Here is a 17,989-nt window from a genome sequence, read left to right as displayed (position 1 = left end):
TAAGAGCCAAGCTGGAGAGAAGCAGAGAGACCGTTGTTTGGGGGACTGGGTACGTCTTCTGACACGGAGAAGGGGAGGTACGGATACTTGTGGCGATACGTACCTTCACTCCTCTTTCCCGTGGAACCTACCTAAGGTCAACCCTCAGGCATGATATTCTTAGCACCTTTTTGATGCGAAATGCGGGATACGTACCTCAATACTCCGTAGGTATTCAACCCAGCAACCTAACTCCCATTAATCTGCACGACCGTCTCTTCCTTGGAGTTTGGTATAACAATCACAAATCCACAACATCATCATAACTCGCATCAACCTGGCAAGATGGACACTCGCTGGCCGCGCAACGAAACATCAACATCCTCCAGCCCCATAGCAAGCCTGTAAAGGTATGCCACGATGGCTGGGTAGGCTGTCTCGGGCTTTCAACAGCAAAGTCCCAAAAGGGGCGACAACAAACTTGTGACAACTGTGGCAGACCGCCAAGCGATCAGGGACCAGCCAACAGAAAGGGAAAGGAAAGCGCAGAGACCAGCAAAACAGCAAAACAGCGAGCGGTCCGTACGGAGCACGCATAGCGAGAAGAAAGAAAACCCTCCGATGATCTGAGCGCTGACGCAGCAGCCACAGATGATCGGCAACTCTCAGCCACGGGGCGCACCAGGACAACGAGGCAAAAGGGAAGACGGCGGGCACCGGTCGATGCGTCTTCTTGTGGCAGCACCAGTGCACCACTTTGACAGACAGACTCGACAGACACCGATCAGTTACAGAGATTCAGCGCCAACCCGCGGTTGGACCTCTCTACCAATTTCAACCCAAAACTTGATATGATCGGTGATCTCCTCTTCCCGTCTTCCGCGAGTGGCGGATTGCCTTCAAACCCGACCGATAAAGCGATGCGCGTCCGTCCATGCTATTAACGGTTGTACCTCGCACTGGCACGACTGGTACGGAGTACAGTTGCTATTGCTCGCAACGCGAATGCTGGGATCAACAGGACACCAACCATCAACTTTTCCCCAGACTTTGCCAGTCTCGATTAGAGTCGCATCTTGGGGGAACATTTGCTCGAAACCTTACTGGTCCCCTTCATGACAGTCCGCCGGTCGAGCTGCATTTAAACCGTGTGTTATGGACTACAACCACTGGACCAGTGAGAGGGGAGACTCAAGCAGGGATTCTCCAAATAACTTTCTCTCGCAATACGCCCATCCATGGACGATCAGCGATCAACAAAAGTAGGTAGTGCTCGACTTATGCTGAATGGGTGGTGTCCAGCAGTGGTTGGCCTTCCGAGACAGGCGCCCTGCATCGTCTGCATCGCCCCGGCTCGAGGCCACTGTTCCTCTTGCGTCCTGTCGTGCCATGTCATGGCCAGTAGGGGAACTCACGCGGACGGCGGACGCGGGGGTCTTCGGACGGCGTCACCCAGCCACATACGAACAGCCTCGTCTTGCGTCGATCGAGCGCCCACGACATACGGAAGCTCGATGACTGATCTTCGCAACTGTCAACGTGACTCTATTCTGTTGGAGTCATCCCGCAACCGCCGGAAAGAAGCGCCAAAGTTCGCTACACAGACGGCTACGGAGACTCTGACTGAACTCCTGGACAAACCAGCATTCCAGTCTCACCCCCGCCTCGAATCTCGCTGACCTCACTTCATTCCACACAACTTATTGTATTCGACAGTACGGTGAACCAACTTACCAAAGACGCATACATATTATCTCACAGGGAATAGCTGATGAAGACATGGGGTTCTTCTGGTTGCTTCATCCCCATTCCAGGCTGTCGCATTCTGTCACTCGCTTCGCAGTGACAATCCATTCAGTACGTCATATGCCCCCTTGGTACGGACGCCGCCCAAAACAGTCGACTCCCGCACAGGTTCGACCGAGCGTGGCATGCGACTTACATTGGTGCCAACATCTGTGGCTTCAGCAGAGGCTGGCAGGCTGTGTAAGCCGTACGGAATCCCACGCAAGGGTTCTATACTGTGTGTACCGACTTCCTGGTAACTATAGCAAGGTAAGCGACGTAAGGTACCTCGGTGTACCTATCTACTTGCTGACATGACGCAAAAGAGAGAAGGGGAAAAGCAAACACTACCTGTCTCCAACCCTCGAACCAGCCAATTCCGTCTCAGCCAGGCTGCCAAAGTGACGGCATTACCTCACTCTTCATCACAACTCGAAGCATTGGGGCCTTGAGTCGCCTTTATCACGGTACTGGTGACGCTAGCTGGTGCCATACCCAGCCCAAAATCAAGGAAAGCCTTACCTTGCGGCCCACGATGATTATCTGATTATCCCCATTACCCGGTAGCCACCCGGAAATACCGGCACGTCTGGAGTTGCCCTACGAGCATCGCACAAAAAAGTACCCATTAGCGATCACAAAGCTTACTGCAAATGCGTACTACTTAGTGCTTCTGGTAACCTTCTGACGGACCACGGTTGTGAGAGGGCGAGTATCCGTACTCATACTGGAGTACAACTTTATTACGCAGCATGGAGAGAGATAGCACTCCTCGAATTCTGCTGAGTGGAGACTAAGCTGTTATTACTCACCGAACAATGATTTTGGCTAGGGTCCTGGTACCCGTATCTCGTAGGCCGGCCACATTCGCCTTTTTCGGCACCGAGCGGCAGATGCCTGTCAGATTTTCTCGATGAGGCTGACCGGGATGATTCCCCGTTACCATCTCGGTGTTAAGTTTGGTAACCTCGCGAACGAGCGGGTTACTTACGTCCGTCCCACCGGCGGGCGGAGACTCGCCTGGATTTATCATCACTTGTTATCTTCCAAGACTCTTTCGCGTCAACTTCAGGTACTTTGGATTTGCTCCTGTCATCAGGGATCCGGGCCTCACAATTTCGGGTCACTATCCCAAAGACCCAAAAAGAGTGAGATGCCGAACAAGATCCTGGGCATCTTGTCGTGCTTGTTTCCCACGACCGACCGTAAACTAGTGGAACCAATTCTCTACGATGAAAACTTGACAGATGATGCTATGAGGGTAAACCCCGCGATCCACGAATACAAAGCAGCGTTATGAAATCACAGCATCGAAGGCATGCAGACGAGCCCAGGCCATGCGATGAACGACGCCATGGCGGCGCCTCTGGCGTGTGCTAGCACTCCCCCATCTGGCCATCAAGCACCACGATCTAGCTCGGAACAGCATCGTAGCATACGCGTAGCAAGGTTAGCAATAACTCTCTATACTTCTAGCGTACACCGGGCCCGTAGCGTCGGTCTACCTCGGAGGATTCCATGGCAGGCCCAGCCATACAACGGGCAGTTGATTCGATATTTCGTCCGGCTCACTCAGCCGCGACCTTCTACGGAGTACTTGTATTTCCTAACGGTGCCCCGGCTCGACCGAAAGCAAACAGAGCCCGTCGTACCACTAATACGCAGACTAGCGGGTGCCAAACGCACAGCTGGACCACACCATTAAGTAGGTACTCGCACACTCACATCGAGGCTAACAAATTTGATTTCTCAGAGAGGAGACGATGGATCAGAGGACCCGAGAGCGAGGGCGAGCCGGGGAAAAGAGAGAGGAAAATCGCGTGGAACGGCGGTAGTATGCATGATCGGTAATTCTCATTTTTTCCCAAAGCCCTCCACTCCGCCCCCGGTCCCGCCAGACTTCGCTAGACTTGGACCACTGGGGCCGCCGTAACACCGTTCGACATCGTCGATATACCATTGTCTAACTATTCAACGACACAGCTGCCTACCCGTAAACCCCAAAAACCAAAGGGCGCAAAGACGTCAAGTCCATGAACCTCTCTCTACTCTCTTCTCCGTTGGTGTATCCAAGTGGTCACCCAGGCAATGAATCTCCTGTGTGCCCCTTATGCAGCCTTATACCCAAATTCCGATAAACGCCGCTGAACAATGCCAATCAAAGCTTCGTGTTACTCATCTCATGTGTTTCTTTTGGTGTCTTGTTGTCTCTTTCTCCACAACACCCGACGGAGGCCAACGGGATATACGGATGCTCTCTAGCAAGCAGCATTCCACATCTCATGCGCGAGTATCGCTCCAATGACCGACGCGCCGTGCAATCCGGACGTCGGCGTCCGATCACCCCATATTTGGAGCGCAAAGTGACATGCCACCGCCAGCTCTCCTATCCCGAGCGACGTGTTGATAATGGACGCCAAGCTGGGCGTGTTCTCGTTGCGCATGTCCCTGATTGCGTCGCTGGTGAGGTGAATGGCAATAGCCATGCTCAGGAGCATGGCGCCAAACATTACGTCCCGGCTATACGGGTATGACGCAGATGTCGCATGGAGCCACGCGCCGAGGAGGATCGCCAAGGTGAAAACGTCCAGTAAGCGATTGTTACGCAGACCAGCCGTTCGTGCCGAAGGTCCGGGGTTCGCAAGCTCAGCGTACTTATTTCCTGTTTCCGTCTTCGTTGCCGCCGACGTCTCTCCCTCTTCTTCATCGTCGTCTAGGCTCAGCGTGAAACTCGAATTGAGCAGATCGGCCAAGGAGCTGCGTGGATCACTGGGGTTCGACATTGCCGAGGGCGCGAAGAACGTGGGTTGCGCAAATGCCACCTTGCCCGTGTCGCTGCTCGCGTCCTCGCCCCGCGATTTGGACGCATCCGTCCTGCCGGTTGTGAAGATTGATTTTTTCTCCACCGGTTTCGTCAACACCTTGGGACCGTTGCGAAGCTTTTGCGCCGGTGTTATCGGCGCGGGAGGAACCTTGTACCAGAACGGGCTCGAGTTGGGGCCTGAATCAGGTTGCCCAAACACCTGGTTCGGTGCCTTTGGGGGTCCAAAGTCGTTGAAGGCCCGGTGTTTGGATTGTGTCGGAGACCAATCCATTTCCTCCGAATACTGGGGCTGAGGCAGCTTTTGCGGAGTGTTGATGCCAATATTCCGGTTGCTCGATCTGTGCTGCAATTCCCGCTGGAAGAGTGCTGGTGATGCTGAGCCAACGCTCGTTGGACTTGGAGGAATCCCTGGCCTCGGGCTGGACTCGGCTAGAATGTCGTCCAGAAGATTCGCCATGTTCTTGTTGTCGTCCTCTCGAGCTTGCGCCGTTTGCGGTCTTGGTGATGACGCAGCTGGTGTTCCGGTGTTCTGGAATAGCGGTGTCATGTCGACACGTACGGATCGTTGGGCAAGTATGTATATCTGCAGCATCGAGTCAGCAGCGCCTTCGGGAGATCGTAATTCGTGTCACTCACAGCTAGCATCAACACAGCCATCAGTCCATGGAGGCTCATCTGGGCACTTCCTTCGGCTGATCGCCCGCCTTTCATTTCGGTCATTCTCATGGCAAGAAATCGAGTGAAGATGATGAGCCCCTGAAAGGTGTACCAGTGTGACAAGCCCAGGATATGACGAGAGAAGCCACGGAAGACCTGAACGAATTTCGGGTTCCACCAGATGCTCACAGCATTGGTCCATAGACTCCAGTGTATCAGTCTCTCAGGCCGAGGAAGAAGCAGTGTAAGAGCAAGTGAAAGTCTCTGTACCATTGTGCTTTCGGCATCCGCGTCTGGGTCTCGCATTGGCCCTTCATCATATTGCGTCGCAAAGACAGCAGCCAAGGATGCGACATGCCACAGGTATTGGCAAGAAATACCACCAAACCAGAGCCACTTTCCCACCTTAGCCGCAATATCTAGCGAGGTTAATTGTTTTGGAGCGACCCTGACTTTCCTGCTCCTATCCATCATGCGTCGTAGATGGTCGGTCCGCGCCGTGTAGCCGGCCTGATCCAGCTGAGCTTGAACTTTGGGCTCGCACTGGGCGCATATCTGAGGGTATCGCTGTTCGAGTCGTCGACGGAACTTGTACATATTTCTCTCGAGCTCGGCATAGTCGGGGTGGTCTGGGTCTTCAGGCAGGTATTGTGCCAGGGAGCTGGTGAACAGATGCTGGTTCTTGAGACATGTCGGGCAGAAAATGCTCTGTGATGGAGTACTGAAGTCGGGGGACTGAGATCGCGGTATCGCGTACGTCGTCGCAGCAGGCGCTGAGGTGGTCTTGGCTACTGGAGGATCGGTGATGTCTCCGCGCTAGGTTACTGTCAGATGGAATCGCGACTTGCTTTGTGCCGTAGGTTAGTTTACTCACCTCGTCCAGATAGTTTGTCGCGTCGCATTTTAGGCAGAGAAATTCCGAAATCAGGCCATCGTATCTTGTTGATGACCGTTTGCCGCAGTAAAAGCAGGTCAGCAGCCTGCCGCTTCTCAAGTTTGCCATTGCGCTTTGAGGTTCGAGGCTCCTCGGGCCATACAAAGCATTTATGCAGGTTGACGGTATGTCTTTCGTCAATATTGTTGTAGCCCAGAACTTTCGAGATTCTGCCGGGCGGTCTGCACGTATTCCTGGGAGAAAGCAGGGGAAGTCGCAGGGGTCTTCAAGTCCCAGCAGGAACATGAGGTCATCCGCTTTTTCTGTCAGGAGCCCCCTAGCGGATTACCTACACTGAGGTACGGAGTACCTTCTGAAGCCCGGCACAAGGTGGAAGCTTGGAGCACCGCTGCTCCAATTGGATCTATCACACAGGGTCCCCACAAGTCTCCAGTGACAGCTTCAGTCACTGCCAGCGGTGCACTAATATCCACTTGAAAGCCACTCGCCTCAAGACTGAAGGGCTTTTGATATCTCGTCGATGAAGCGAGATTTGGTCTTTCAATAGGGAAATCACTTACTTGGTTATTATTGCAGCCGATTAGCCGTCGAAGATCGACATTCTAAACGTTCTCTCATAAGACGCAAAGCTGTGAGTAATATTTGTTCATTTTATCAGAACACATTACTGATACATCAATTTCAACAGGTTGAATAATCGCAACAACACCACGCACTGATGGGAAATGGCAATTAAACAAGAATAAAGGTCTCATTATAACATGACAATATGGCGGCTGCATCTACTCTGATCGGTATTGCGTCTGCTTTCTGTGTCCTTGGCCTAGGCCTCATTCTCAAGTCCTCATGGAGGGCCCTACTCTTAACCCTAGTTCTGGGTGTCATCTCCAGCAGTGTCTTTATCACGGTAATTGATCAACTTGTCTTTGGAAACCCACTCAATATTGACAGTATGTAGGCCCGCCACCTTCAAATCCAGCAGTCTCGTTTAAAGCGACCAATTCATCTGTCTGATGTCGCTGCGAAGAAGTCCACCAGTCCCAGCTTGCTCAAAGGAGCTTACTTCCTCGTCGTCTTGGGCTCAGGTGGCCACACCAAGGAAATGCTAGCCATGATGGAGATCAGCTTTCCCGACGTCCCCGACATGCACCGACGCTATCTCATCTCTAGTGGCGACTCAATGTCACTCACACACCTGAACGCCTTTGAAGACGAGCTCAGGACTACCCACGGCGAGGGACAAGTGGGAACATTTGACAAACACATCGTTGCGAGAGCCAGAAAGATTCACCAGAGCCTACTTACAACGCCCTTTACCGCCCTGATGTCGGTGGCTGAGATATTCCCCTTGCTGCTGTCCTCTCCTTTCAAGGGCCCCAGAAGTCGCCAGCAGTTTCCCGACATCATTCTCACCAATGGCCCTGCCACTGGCTTCATTGTCGGTCTAGCGGCATACCTCCTCAAGATGCTCTACGTTGTTCCAGAAGACACCATGCAGGTCATCTACGTTGAGTCGTGGGCCAGAATTCAGACCCTCAGTCTGACAGGGAAGCTGTTTCATTACACTGGCATTGCCGACATCTTGTTGGTTCAGCATGAGCAAGTAGCCAAGACCTACGGCGTGGCCAATGCAGGTTGTATGGTTGTGAGAAAGAAGATATGATAATTTGTTATACCTCAACCATTTCTGACCTAGGTAGAAAAGGAGGTCGTGAATGCTTGGCATCGGAGAAATAATATAGCCATAGGCCCATGCCTTTTTTTCACCAATACAGGACCATACGCTCAATTCACTCGATGGAAGCAAAAATTCGGCTTATTCTGATAACCTACGACCCAGCTAGCTTGTAGCCACTGATCTTGAAGCGTGAAGATCAATCCACAACGGCCACGGCACTCTCCCCAATAATTTGTTCACAGGGCCAGGCACAGAAGTGGGCACATCGAATGACTATTCGCAGTCGAAGGAACCTGGAATTTTGGTATTATACAGATCTTTGTAGTACATATACTTACAAGGCCCGGGGCCTCTCTGCTCAAGCCGCCGCCTCCGCCTCCGCCCCGACAGCAACCTCATCCGTCGCCTCTTCACCAAAGTTGGCGTAACTGGCAGTGCGCGCCTGCTCGATCATGACAGCTCTGTTGCTCGCCCAGCCCTTCCAGACCTCAAATTCCTTGTCCTCCAGGTCCTGTGCGATTTGCAACCTGTTCTTGCCAAAGTACGCCCCGACGTGTCTCGCCTCCTCCCTGGCAACGCGCTTCTCAATCTCCTCCTCCTGGCGCAGCGCGTAGAACTCCTTTCTTGCAATGTCGTATGCCTTTGCTCTCGGGTAATTTTTGTTGTGCATGAGCCAAAGCTGGCGCTGGACGACGCTGTCTGTTTGTTAGTTGTGGCTCCGAGGGGAGGGAGGAGCTGAACAGTCGGGGTTAGCTTACCATTCACCGGTCAGAGGCGTTCTGTATTGGCGGACACCCTTGGACCAGTCGCATCTCTGATAATCCTTTCCATCTGTTTCCAAAATCATTCTTGGGCGCGCCAATTCCCAAGGGTGGTCTCTGAAGAACGTCTTCCGTAAGGAGTCCTCCTCGTGCACGATCTGTTGAGGTTTGTAGATGCCTTGAGGCTTGCGATTTTTGCGATTGGAGTTCTGGGTGTTGACGATAGCCGGCCTCGTAATGATTTCGGAAGGGGGGATATCCCTCATGACTTGGAACCATGGTGGTTCATAGACGGGATACGTTGGGAGGATTTTCGAGTTGAGCTCCTGGCTCACGGTCTGGTAGATCCGCGCAGGCCTGATCTGTCGCCCCATCTTGACCTGCCAAGTTTGTCAGATGTCTGGTAAGCTGCATCTTTTGGGCAATTGAGACTCACTATTGAGATAGAGGCGGATGTGGCACGACTGTTCGATCCTGTCTGGGGTGCCTCTGCAGGTGATGAGCTCCGTCCGTCGCGAACTGCAACTCAGAAATTTGGAGCGTCGGCCAATCCTAACGCCGGCACCGGCTATCGCGGTCGGCCCCACTCTACCCATGCACTTCACCAGCGAAATAATATTCCCATCCCAATCATCCCGGAGCTTTTAGTAACGCAGCTGGCAGCTCACCAACGATTTCCAAACGCCAATTTTATTAAGCTATTCGCCAGTGAGCGCGTGCTCTTCGATGGAACGGTGATGCCCTGGCCGCAATGCTCGACAACCCATGAAAGTACTTAGCCGGATAGACGGGTCCGTATGCGGTGCCATTCTCTCGACTCGACCCTGCGCAGCTCGAGCTGCAGTTTCTTCCCGGCCAGAGCTCCGAACCGAGAGACCTTCGAGGGCGCCGGCGTCTCAGCACCAGAGGGACCGCACACGATGCTCTCGCCCACCGGGCACTCAGTGTCCTCGGACAGCTTCATGGCTGCTGTCGACCTTTCTGCCGGCGCCCTCTTCTGTTCGCCCTCGTGCCCCGACAAGCTCAAACTCGGCCATCCGCGGACGATCTCGATCATATAGCCACGTTGCCGCCTCCGCCGTTACCTCAGCTAGTCGATCACATCATGTAGTCATGCGGAAGGACAAGAACGTCCTACTCGGCTTCGTGGAGCATGAGGATGTTGGAACAGTGGACGAACACCTGGAACTTGCCCGGGATCCCTACCTGAACAGATACGCTCAACCAGAGCCTAGTCCGCTCACGATATCGGAGAGGAAAGAGGACCAGCAGTACCCTTCATATCATGAAGCACTACGCGGCGATGAAGACATAGGACAGTTGGTCACCAAGCTTGGCACTGCTGTAAGCACCAAGATGAGATATCCAGCGAGGGTTGATTTGGGCACCATACACAGCCTATACGCGGCGCTACCGGAACCTCGGATGATTCATATGCCAGCAAAGCTGCGCCATCGCTTACTCAAGATATTTGGCACCCCGATCAAGAAGGAGACGCAGACGATGCTTCGGTACTTCTCCCTCATCGGTGACGCGAAGGATTGCGGGATTGCTCTGCGACAAAGCGAATGGAACCATGCCCTGGCCCTAGCAAGCAGATATGTCGGCAGAGTCACGGACACCGAAGCCGAGGCTGCTCTCCAGCTGTGGAAGGAGATGGAAAAGCTGTCTGGTGTCAAGGGGAACGCCGTCACTTTCAACATCCTATTTGATGCGGCGTCCAAGGCTGGAAACTTTGCACTAGCTGAGATGCTCTACGAGGAGATGAAGAAGCGCGGATATAGCTTCAACCGCTTCCACCACGTCAGCCTGATTCACTTCTTTGGGCTCCGCGAAGACCCCGACGGCGTCCGGGCTGCATACAAGGAATTGGTGGAGGCCGGGGAGATGGTCGACACCGTGGTCCTCAACTGCGTCATCTCCAGTTTCCTGAGATGTGGGGATGAGGACGCGGCGCTGAAGGTTTACGGGTATATGAAGGACAGCTACTCAGCGTCTGCTAAGATACCCCAGATGGACCCGTCAATGGATAAGGCCGTCATCCATATTCACTCCATGTTTGCACGCGTCGGCAAAAAGATACCAGAGCTCCGCCCACAGCTACAGGAGCTCGCACATGAGACTCCTGACATGCGAACGTACCGCATCCTGATTAAGCATTTCGCTATAACGAAGGGAAACCTGAGCAAGACTGCCCAGTTTCTGGACGAGATGCCACAATTCGACGTGCCAGTTCACGGGAGCATCTTCCTAGCCATCTTCGAAGGGTTCAGCAAGTATGGCGCATCTCCGTTTTCTCCTTGGACAGGTGACCGGCTTGAAAATGTCTTGGCCGCGCTATTTGAGGCGATTGACAACGAAGTCCAGGGTCTAAGACTTGATACCTGGCTCATGATTTGGGCGCTTCGGGCCTTCATGAAATGTACAAATAACGAAAAGGTACTGGAGGTGTACGAAGATTTCAAGAAGAGGTGGGAACTTGAGCCGGATAGGGCGGACTTTATGGATCACTATATTGCCAGACTCATGGACGGCAAGGATGCGTTCATCTTCCGGCATGGGCCCGGGCAGCAGAAGAAGAAGCACAAGGCGGTCAGGAAACGGCCAATGTAAAACAACCTATACTATAGACAAAGATACCAGTAATTTCAATTACCTGTCCATACCTCACCGTCAAAAGCTTATTCCATTGTCCTGTTGTCAATGATTGACACCTTATCTAGCCCTTCTCCCCTCCTCTCCACCTCGCCGGCCGTATCCAGCAGACCTTCATCCAATAGCCTTTCTATTATCTGAATATACAAGAAGTCCTTATTACCCCCCCTCAACTCCACTCCAGCCACCAGCAACAGCAGGCATCTTTCTATATCGGGAGTTGAGGACAAAGTGATTGGGTGGTGGAATAATGTACCAGCGAGCAACAACCAATTACCCCTCCAGCCAAATCGGCAAGCTCCGAGTTTCAACTCGCATAAGATCCCAGTATGAGCACCAGGATAATCGACAAGGGATGTAGCCTACTGAGGTGAACTCTGTTTTTGACACTTAAGTCCTTGAGACTGTCCAGTTGCCGACACAATGTAGCACACTGCCACTTGAGTAGAGAACTGTGACCTCTATCCCCATTCACCTATGATGAGTATCCCAGCACGGGCACGGGCTGTAGTCTGGTATGGCTCCCAGGTCTGCGATTCACATTCATCACATGGAATGCCGCGACGGACAGATCGTAATTCGGTTTCCCTGCTGATCCATTGAGGACGAAAAGTCTCTATTTCGGCTTGTGTACACAGTCGTCCTCCGTCTCAACCCAATCCATGCTCTACAATGGCGATCGACTCAAGAAAAAATGTGCAAAGAGGTTCCTTAAACCTTGGGCTTCTTGGTTTGCCAAACTATGAATCTCGTCAGTACTCGATATCGGCGGAAATCGGGGCCGCGGTAAAAAGCACGCACCAGCGATGCCGAAGGGGGCGAAGAAGCCGACGAAGGAGTAGGTCCAGAAGCCAAGGCCGAAGAACTTGCTCTTGGGGTTGAAGGGGATGTTGGTGTAGGGACCCTCGGGGTAGTGGTAGGGCGAGGACATCTGGGCGCGGGTGGTCTGGAAGCCGCGGCGGGCGACCGTGGAAGGGGTCTTGGGGACCGCGCGGGCGGCAGCACGGGCGAACATCTACGGAGCACTGGTCAGCATCAATTGGACTTTGGGGGGTATTCGCGGGGTCTTAATTACTTTGGCGGTGTGTTATGAGGCGATCGCGAAGCGCAATGGGTGTATGGAGAGGTGCGATTGTGGTGTTGAAGTCATCCAAAAGAGTGGTCTGAGACTGTGCAGCCGGCTAAGCTCCAAAGATCTCCAAGTCTGTTCCCGGTTATGTAATTCCACGTGACTGGGCCTAAGTTATAGGTAGCGGCGAACGGTCCAGTCCCGCAGCTGGGATTTCGAAGCTACGATGATCGGTCACCGCCTTCCGTATCTGGACGGATCTCAACCACCGTCATGCATGCATTTTGGAATTTTTTTTCTGCCTCTTCCTTGTTGCTCGCTCTGGCCGACCCGCCAACTTTTTCGCCCGAGCACCTGCGAATTGCGACCGAACGCACATTGCCGGGACTAGACAAAATTGAGGAGTTGCCTCTTGTCAACACCCTCAAAAACCAACAGACACACCGCTGCACCCCAAGTGTCTCGCGTCTTTGCATTTCGAGAGCTTGCAAGGGTTTGGCTTTGTTTGCTTGCCATTGGTCCATCAATAAACCTTGAGTCCCTGACACCATACATAAGACCAACGAGGCGCCGACCCCAACTTTGCTGTTCCCGCTTGGCAACAAGCAATCGCCCACCATGGACGAGCTTTTCGATGTTTTCGACGCTCAACCTGACGCGCAAAACGAGTCACACAGCGAGCCCGAGCCTGAGACTGAGGTAGCCGAGCCCCCTCAGAAGTCGCGCAAGAAGGACAAGAAGAGCAAGAAGCGCAAGGCCGATGGTGGAATGAAGAATGGCGTCGCCGAAAAGCCAGAGGACGACGACATGCCCGACGCCGATGATACCTCCAAGGATGGCCAGGACGCTGACGAAACTGAAGATGCCGCCGCTGCTTCCGACGAACAGCAGGAGCCCCATAAGGACAAGCGGAGGAAGAAGGAAGATGAGGCCCAGCCTGTCTTGACCGACACCTTCCAGACTGCCCAGTCCCGAGAGGTTGCTGGCGCCGCGGTCTTCACCCCAGCACAGGACGAATCGCTCGTCCTGTCCCACAACATCCAGCACCAAGTCGCCTTGCCGCCGGACCTGGACTACGAATACATCCCCCTCTCCGAGCATAAGCCGCCCGCGGAGCCAGCACGCCAGTACAGCTTTAAGTTAGATCCTTTCCAGGCGCTGTCTGTCGCTTCGATCGAGAGGGAGGAGAGCGTGTTGGTTTCTGCCCACACCTCTGCCGGAAAGACCGTCGTCGCCGAATACGCCATTGCGCAATGTCTGAAGCGTAACCAGAGAGTCATTTACACAAGTCCCATCAAGGCCCTCAGCAACCAGAAATACCGAGACTTCGAAGCACTATTTGGCGATGTCGGTCTGATGACTGGTGATGTCACGATCAATCCCACCGCCAGCTGTTTGGTCATGACAACCGAGATTTTGCGCTCCATGTTGTACCGTGGTTCCGAGATCATGCGAGAGGTTGCCTGGGTTGTCTTTGACGAAATCCACTACATGAGAGACAAGACCAGAGGTGTTGTTTGGGAAGAGACCATCATTCTTCTTCCCGATAAGGTCCGCTACGTCTTTTTGTCCGCTACCATTCCCAACGCCTTCCAGTTTGCGGAGTGGATTGCCAAGATCCATCACCAGGCGTGCCACGTCGTCTACACTGATTTCCGTCCCACGCCCCTTCAAAACTACTTCTTCCCTGCCGGTGGTAACGGCATTTTCCTGGTTGTCGACGAGAAGGGCGTGTTCAGAGAAGGCAACTTCCAGAAGACCATGTCCCTCATCGAGGCGGGCAAGGGTCAAGACCCCAACAACGCGAATGCAAGCTGGAAGGGCAAGGGAGCCAAGAAGCAGACACAAAAGGGTGGTCAGGCATCCGATATGAAGTCTGATATCTCCAAGATCATTCGCATGATCATGCAGAAGAGCTTCCACCCTGTCATCGTTTTCAACTTCAGCAAAAAGGAGGTTGAGAACCTGGCTCTGCAGATCTCTCATTTCCAGTTCAACAATGACTCGGAGCAGGCCATGGTCAAGACCGTGTTCAACAATGCCATCCAGAGCTTATCTGAGGCTGATCGCGAGCTTCCCCAGATCCAGAACCTGCTTCCTCTGTTGCAAAAGGGTATCGGTGTGCATCACTCTGGTCTTCTTCCCATTTTGAAGGAGACCATCGAGATTCTGTTCCAAGAGTCTCTGATCAAGGTGCTTGTCGCAACCGAAACCTTCTCCATTGGTCTCAACATGCCTGCCAAGACTGTCGTCTTCACCCAGACTAACAAGTGGGATGGAGTTCAACGGAGACCTCTTACCCCGTCCGAGTACATTCAGATGTCTGGTCGTGCTGGTCGTAGAGGTCTGGATACGCGTGGTATTGTCATCATGATGATTGACGACAAGATGGAGCCTGACACTGCCCGCGGCATGGTCGTGGGTGAGCAGGATCGTCTTAACTCCGCCTTCTACCTCGGCTACAACATGATCCTTAACCTCTTGAGAATCGAGGCTATTTCCCCCGAGTTCATGCTTGAGCGTTGCTTCCACCAGTTCCAGACAGGTGCTAGTGTCCCGGCTTTGGAACGTGACTTGGTTGCTCTTCAGCAAGAGAGGGACAGCATGTCCATCGCTGATGAGGCTACGGTCAAGGACTACTACAACCTCCGCAACCAGCTGGAGCAGTACACAAGCGACATGCGCGCTGTCATTCAGCACCCTGAGCACTGCACCGACTTCATGCAGCCCGGCCGTCTGGTTCGCATTCACGACCCCAAGAAGACCAATAACACCATTGGCGGAACCGACTTCGGCTGGGGTGTCGTGGCGAATCTGATCCGCCGCGACCGCAACCGTAAGCAAGGCGAGCCCGAATACCCGCCTCAGGAGTCCTGCCTCATCGACGTCATGATGGTTGTAGACCAGAAGAGCGCACCTGTTGCCGAAGGTTCCAGGCATTTGACCTCTGATCTGCCAAAAGGCCTGGTTCCCTACCCGAACCCCGAACAGCCGGACAATGGAGCTCGCTTCGAGATTATACCTTGTCTTCTGACTTGCGTCAAGTCCATCAGCCAGATCAGAGTCTTCATGCCCAAGGACTGCAAATCTCAGTCCGCGCTTAACGAGGTTGGCAACTCTCTTCGTGAGGTTCACAGACGCTTCCCCGACGGACTGCCCATTTTGGATCCTGTTGAGAACATGGGCATCAATGACGAGTCTTTCAAAGCCCTGATGAGGAAGATTGAGATGTTGGAGGCGCGCCTCCTCACCAACCCCCTTCACGGATCACCACTGCTGCCCGAGCTCTACCTTCAGTATCGCTCCAAGGAGAAACTCGGCGAGCAGATCAAGTCCAAGAAGAAGGAGATTGCAACACTCCACAGCATTGCGCAGATGGATGAGCTCAAGGCGCGCAAGCGTGTCCTGCGCCGTCTCGGATTCCTTAATGAGTCTGAGGTTGTCGAGCTTAAGGCTCGTGTCGCCTGTGAGATCTCATCCACCGAAGGTCATGAACTTGTCCTTGCCGAGCTTCTGTTTGATCGCTTCTTTAATGAGCTCTCTCCCGAGCTTATTGCCGCTACACTTAGCTGTTTCGTCTTGGACGAGAAGCTTGAGACAGCAGCCCTGCGCGAGGAATTGGCCAAGCCCTACCGGGAGGTTCAGGCCAAGGCTAAGCAGGTCGCCAAGGTCAGCCGGGAGAGCAAGCTTGAGCTCAACGAGGAGGAGTACTTGGCTGGCTTCAAGTGGCAATTAATGGAGACTGTCTACTCGTGGGCACAAGGCAAGCCGTTTGCAGACATCTGGTACGTTACCTCCAATTTCCCCGTTCTATCTTACGTCCACTGACACGTTACAGTAAAATGACCAATGCCTACGAGGGTTCCCTTATCCGCCTTTTCCGCCGCCTGGAAGAGCTTCTGCGCCAGATGGGCCAGGGCGCCAAGGTCATGGGCAGTGACGAGCTTACACAAAAGTTCGAGGACAGTCTCGCCAAGATCCGCCGTGACATCGTCGCGGCCCAGAGTTTGTACCTGTAAAACTCTAAAAAAGGTTTGTCTTCAGATGCTGGCAACAGTACTGTCATGCTAGCAATTGTCAGATGGCCCTTTTGCTCCCTCTTTTTTAGCCCGTTGTACTTTTTTGCTGTTATTAGGTAGCCCCAGGGGATATCATGGCGTTTGATGGTTACTCGAGGTTTTATACCACGCATGTAGAATCTTTGTGTGTGCGGATTCGGAGTTTCGGCCCTTAAAAAGTCGCTTTCTCCATGGCCACCAATGAAGCAGATAATGGCCCCCTTTTGTTCGCTGTCTCTATCTATGTGATTCATACTACGCTCCCTAGCCATCCTTGCCTGATGCGTGGTATAATTACGAATAAAACGCCGTTACCTATGTGTAATCAATAAGCATCCACGTTATCCCAACGCCAAAACCCCGTAACAGAAAAAACCGCAATTGCTCTACTAATCGCCCGAGAAAGCCATCGTGTCAACACCAAACAGTGCAACACCATGCCACACCGAACGTAACGTAATCGTACCAATCTCCCGGAAGCATATCCCCTCCCCAAAATGAGTCCACGAGGACTTGGAAGCCAACAGCGGCCTCGCCCTATCGATCGCCCGAGAAGGCCCTGATGACGCCAATGATGATACTCAATGTCACACCGAACCCGATAAAGTCATGCCACCGGCCAGAGAGCATATTTTCCTCCCGCGAGAGCCACCCCAGACACCCCAATGGCCAGAAGAAGCCTACAATAAGACCCTCGATGAGGACGTCGAGTATACCGCTCATGACCCCAAACGCATCATCACCGCCGCCGCCACCCGCTCCTCCGTCGGCTCCGTCCCCTCCTGCGCCTGTCCCGCTCCCGGGTAACGCGCCGCCGGCGTTGGTATCTATCCAAGTGTCCTCGAGCGAGCGCATTGTGTCCGGGCTGGGCATGGTGTCGGGGGTATACTGCGTCGCGCGTATGTCGCGAAACTGGAGGCGCAGCTGGTTTACTTCGGCCGCTGTAAAGCCTGCGTTGAGGAGCCTGTCGAAGCCCCTTGGCGTCGGGCGCTGCTGCTGATGGTGGGCGGCTTGGGAGCCGTATGCGACACCGTCGTGACCGTGACCGTGACCGCCATGCTGCCCGTCTCCTGCCCCGGAAGGCGTCGTCCCACCCCGCTCCGATGGCGCGCGCAGAGCTGCCTCGGCTTCGGCGGCGAGTTCTTCGTCGGTGAGACTGTCGCCGATGCTGCAGTTCACGTAGACCCTCTGCGGCAGCGCCGTCTCGTTGGCCTTGGCCTTGCCTTTGCCCTTGGGATCATCGAAGCCGCTGCTCGCGCCGGGTGTGGACGGCGTCGACGTCGGGTTCGAGGATGACGGGGGAGGAGGAGGGGGCAACGGGCGCAGGACGGAGCTGAGGGCTGAGGCGTCGGGGAGGATCTTGCCCTGGTGGATGAAGCGGAGGCGGCGCTGGGAGTCGGGTTGTGCGAGGCGGCCGCGGATGAGGTGCTTGAGGGCGGCGACTGTTGTTTGGGAAGGGGAGGGGATGTCGAGGTCGAGGTCTGGGAGGGAGGTTGTGAAGCGGATGCGTAGGAGGAGGGGAGGTGTCCAAGGGCGCGGGGTTGTCATCTCGGCGGCATTGTTTTGTGTCGAGGGGAATTGGGCGAGATCTAGGGAGACGTGTATGACAAGATAAATATCAGTTGAGG

General features: G+C 53.9%; 9 protein-coding genes across 9 annotated transcripts; 4 read left to right on the top strand and 5 right to left on the bottom strand.

Annotated features, from left to right (window-relative positions):
• Window positions 1-326: 326 nt before the first annotated feature.
• CTAM01_12266 (uncharacterized protein) lies at window positions 327-1,046 on the top strand (the record flags this gene model as incomplete). Its single annotated transcript, XM_060528273.1, has 3 exons — window positions 327-557; window positions 744-901; window positions 1,001-1,046. Coding segments are annotated over 3 exons (435 nt in total), but the record flags the coding sequence as incomplete, so codon positions are not given.
• A 2,976-nt stretch (window positions 1,047-4,022) lies between these two features.
• On the bottom strand, window positions 4,023-6,248 carry CTAM01_12265 (uncharacterized protein; the record flags this gene model as incomplete). The annotated part of the gene is made up of 3 exons (XM_060528272.1): window positions 4,023-5,171; window positions 5,225-6,061; window positions 6,120-6,248. 3 exons carry the CDS (start codon window positions 6,246-6,248, stop codon window positions 4,023-4,025), a joined length of 2,115 nt encoding a protein of 704 aa, XP_060377041.1.
• A 661-nt stretch (window positions 6,249-6,909) lies between these two features.
• Window positions 6,910-7,803, top strand: CTAM01_12264 (uncharacterized protein; the record flags this gene model as incomplete). Its single annotated transcript, XM_060528271.1, has 2 exons — window positions 6,910-7,047; window positions 7,099-7,803. The coding sequence occupies 2 exons, from the start codon at window positions 6,910-6,912 to the stop codon at window positions 7,801-7,803; spliced, it is 843 nt and encodes a 280-aa protein (XP_060377040.1).
• A 373-nt stretch (window positions 7,804-8,176) lies between these two features.
• CTAM01_12263 (37S ribosomal protein Rsm25) lies at window positions 8,177-8,953 on the bottom strand (the record flags this gene model as incomplete). The annotated part of the gene is made up of 2 exons (XM_060528270.1): window positions 8,177-8,513; window positions 8,577-8,953. The coding sequence occupies 2 exons, from the start codon at window positions 8,951-8,953 to the stop codon at window positions 8,177-8,179; spliced, it is 714 nt and encodes a 237-aa protein (XP_060377039.1).
• A 401-nt stretch (window positions 8,954-9,354) lies between these two features.
• Window positions 9,355-9,636, bottom strand: CTAM01_12262 (uncharacterized protein; the record flags this gene model as incomplete). Its single annotated transcript, XM_060528269.1, has 1 exon — window positions 9,355-9,636. One exon carries the CDS (start codon window positions 9,634-9,636, stop codon window positions 9,355-9,357), a length of 282 nt encoding a protein of 93 aa, XP_060377038.1.
• A 56-nt stretch (window positions 9,637-9,692) lies between these two features.
• On the top strand, window positions 9,693-11,192 carry CTAM01_12261 (pentatricopeptide repeat protein; the record flags this gene model as incomplete). Its single annotated transcript, XM_060528268.1, has 1 exon — window positions 9,693-11,192. One exon carries the CDS (start codon window positions 9,693-9,695, stop codon window positions 11,190-11,192), a length of 1,500 nt encoding a protein of 499 aa, XP_060377037.1.
• Window positions 11,193-11,945: 753 nt separating this feature from the next.
• Window positions 11,946-12,249, bottom strand: CTAM01_12260 (cytochrome-c oxidase chain VIIc; the record flags this gene model as incomplete). The annotated part of the gene is made up of 2 exons (XM_060528267.1): window positions 11,946-11,974; window positions 12,036-12,249. The coding sequence occupies 2 exons, from the start codon at window positions 12,247-12,249 to the stop codon at window positions 11,946-11,948; spliced, it is 243 nt and encodes an 80-aa protein (XP_060377036.1).
• Window positions 12,250-12,921: 672 nt separating this feature from the next.
• CTAM01_12259 (DSHCT domain-containing protein) lies at window positions 12,922-16,322 on the top strand (the record flags this gene model as incomplete). The annotated part of the gene is made up of 2 exons (XM_060528266.1): window positions 12,922-16,088; window positions 16,142-16,322. 2 exons carry the CDS (start codon window positions 12,922-12,924, stop codon window positions 16,320-16,322), a joined length of 3,348 nt encoding a protein of 1,115 aa, XP_060377035.1.
• A 576-nt stretch (window positions 16,323-16,898) lies between these two features.
• On the bottom strand, window positions 16,899-17,909 carry CTAM01_12258 (uncharacterized protein; the record flags this gene model as incomplete). Its single annotated transcript, XM_060528265.1, has 1 exon — window positions 16,899-17,909. The coding sequence occupies one exon, from the start codon at window positions 17,907-17,909 to the stop codon at window positions 16,899-16,901; it is 1,011 nt and encodes a 336-aa protein (XP_060377034.1).
• Window positions 17,910-17,989: the final 80 nt, after the last annotated feature.

This window comes from Colletotrichum tamarilloi, assembly GCF_030869305.1.
Source record: "Colletotrichum tamarilloi strain Tom-12 chromosome Unknown Scaffold_74.1, whole genome shotgun sequence".
NCBI lineage: Eukaryota > Fungi > Ascomycota > Sordariomycetes > Glomerellales > Glomerellaceae > Colletotrichum > Colletotrichum tamarilloi.
The sequence above is the reverse complement of the archived record's forward strand: the minus strand, read 5'-3'. Positions and strand labels throughout refer to the sequence as shown.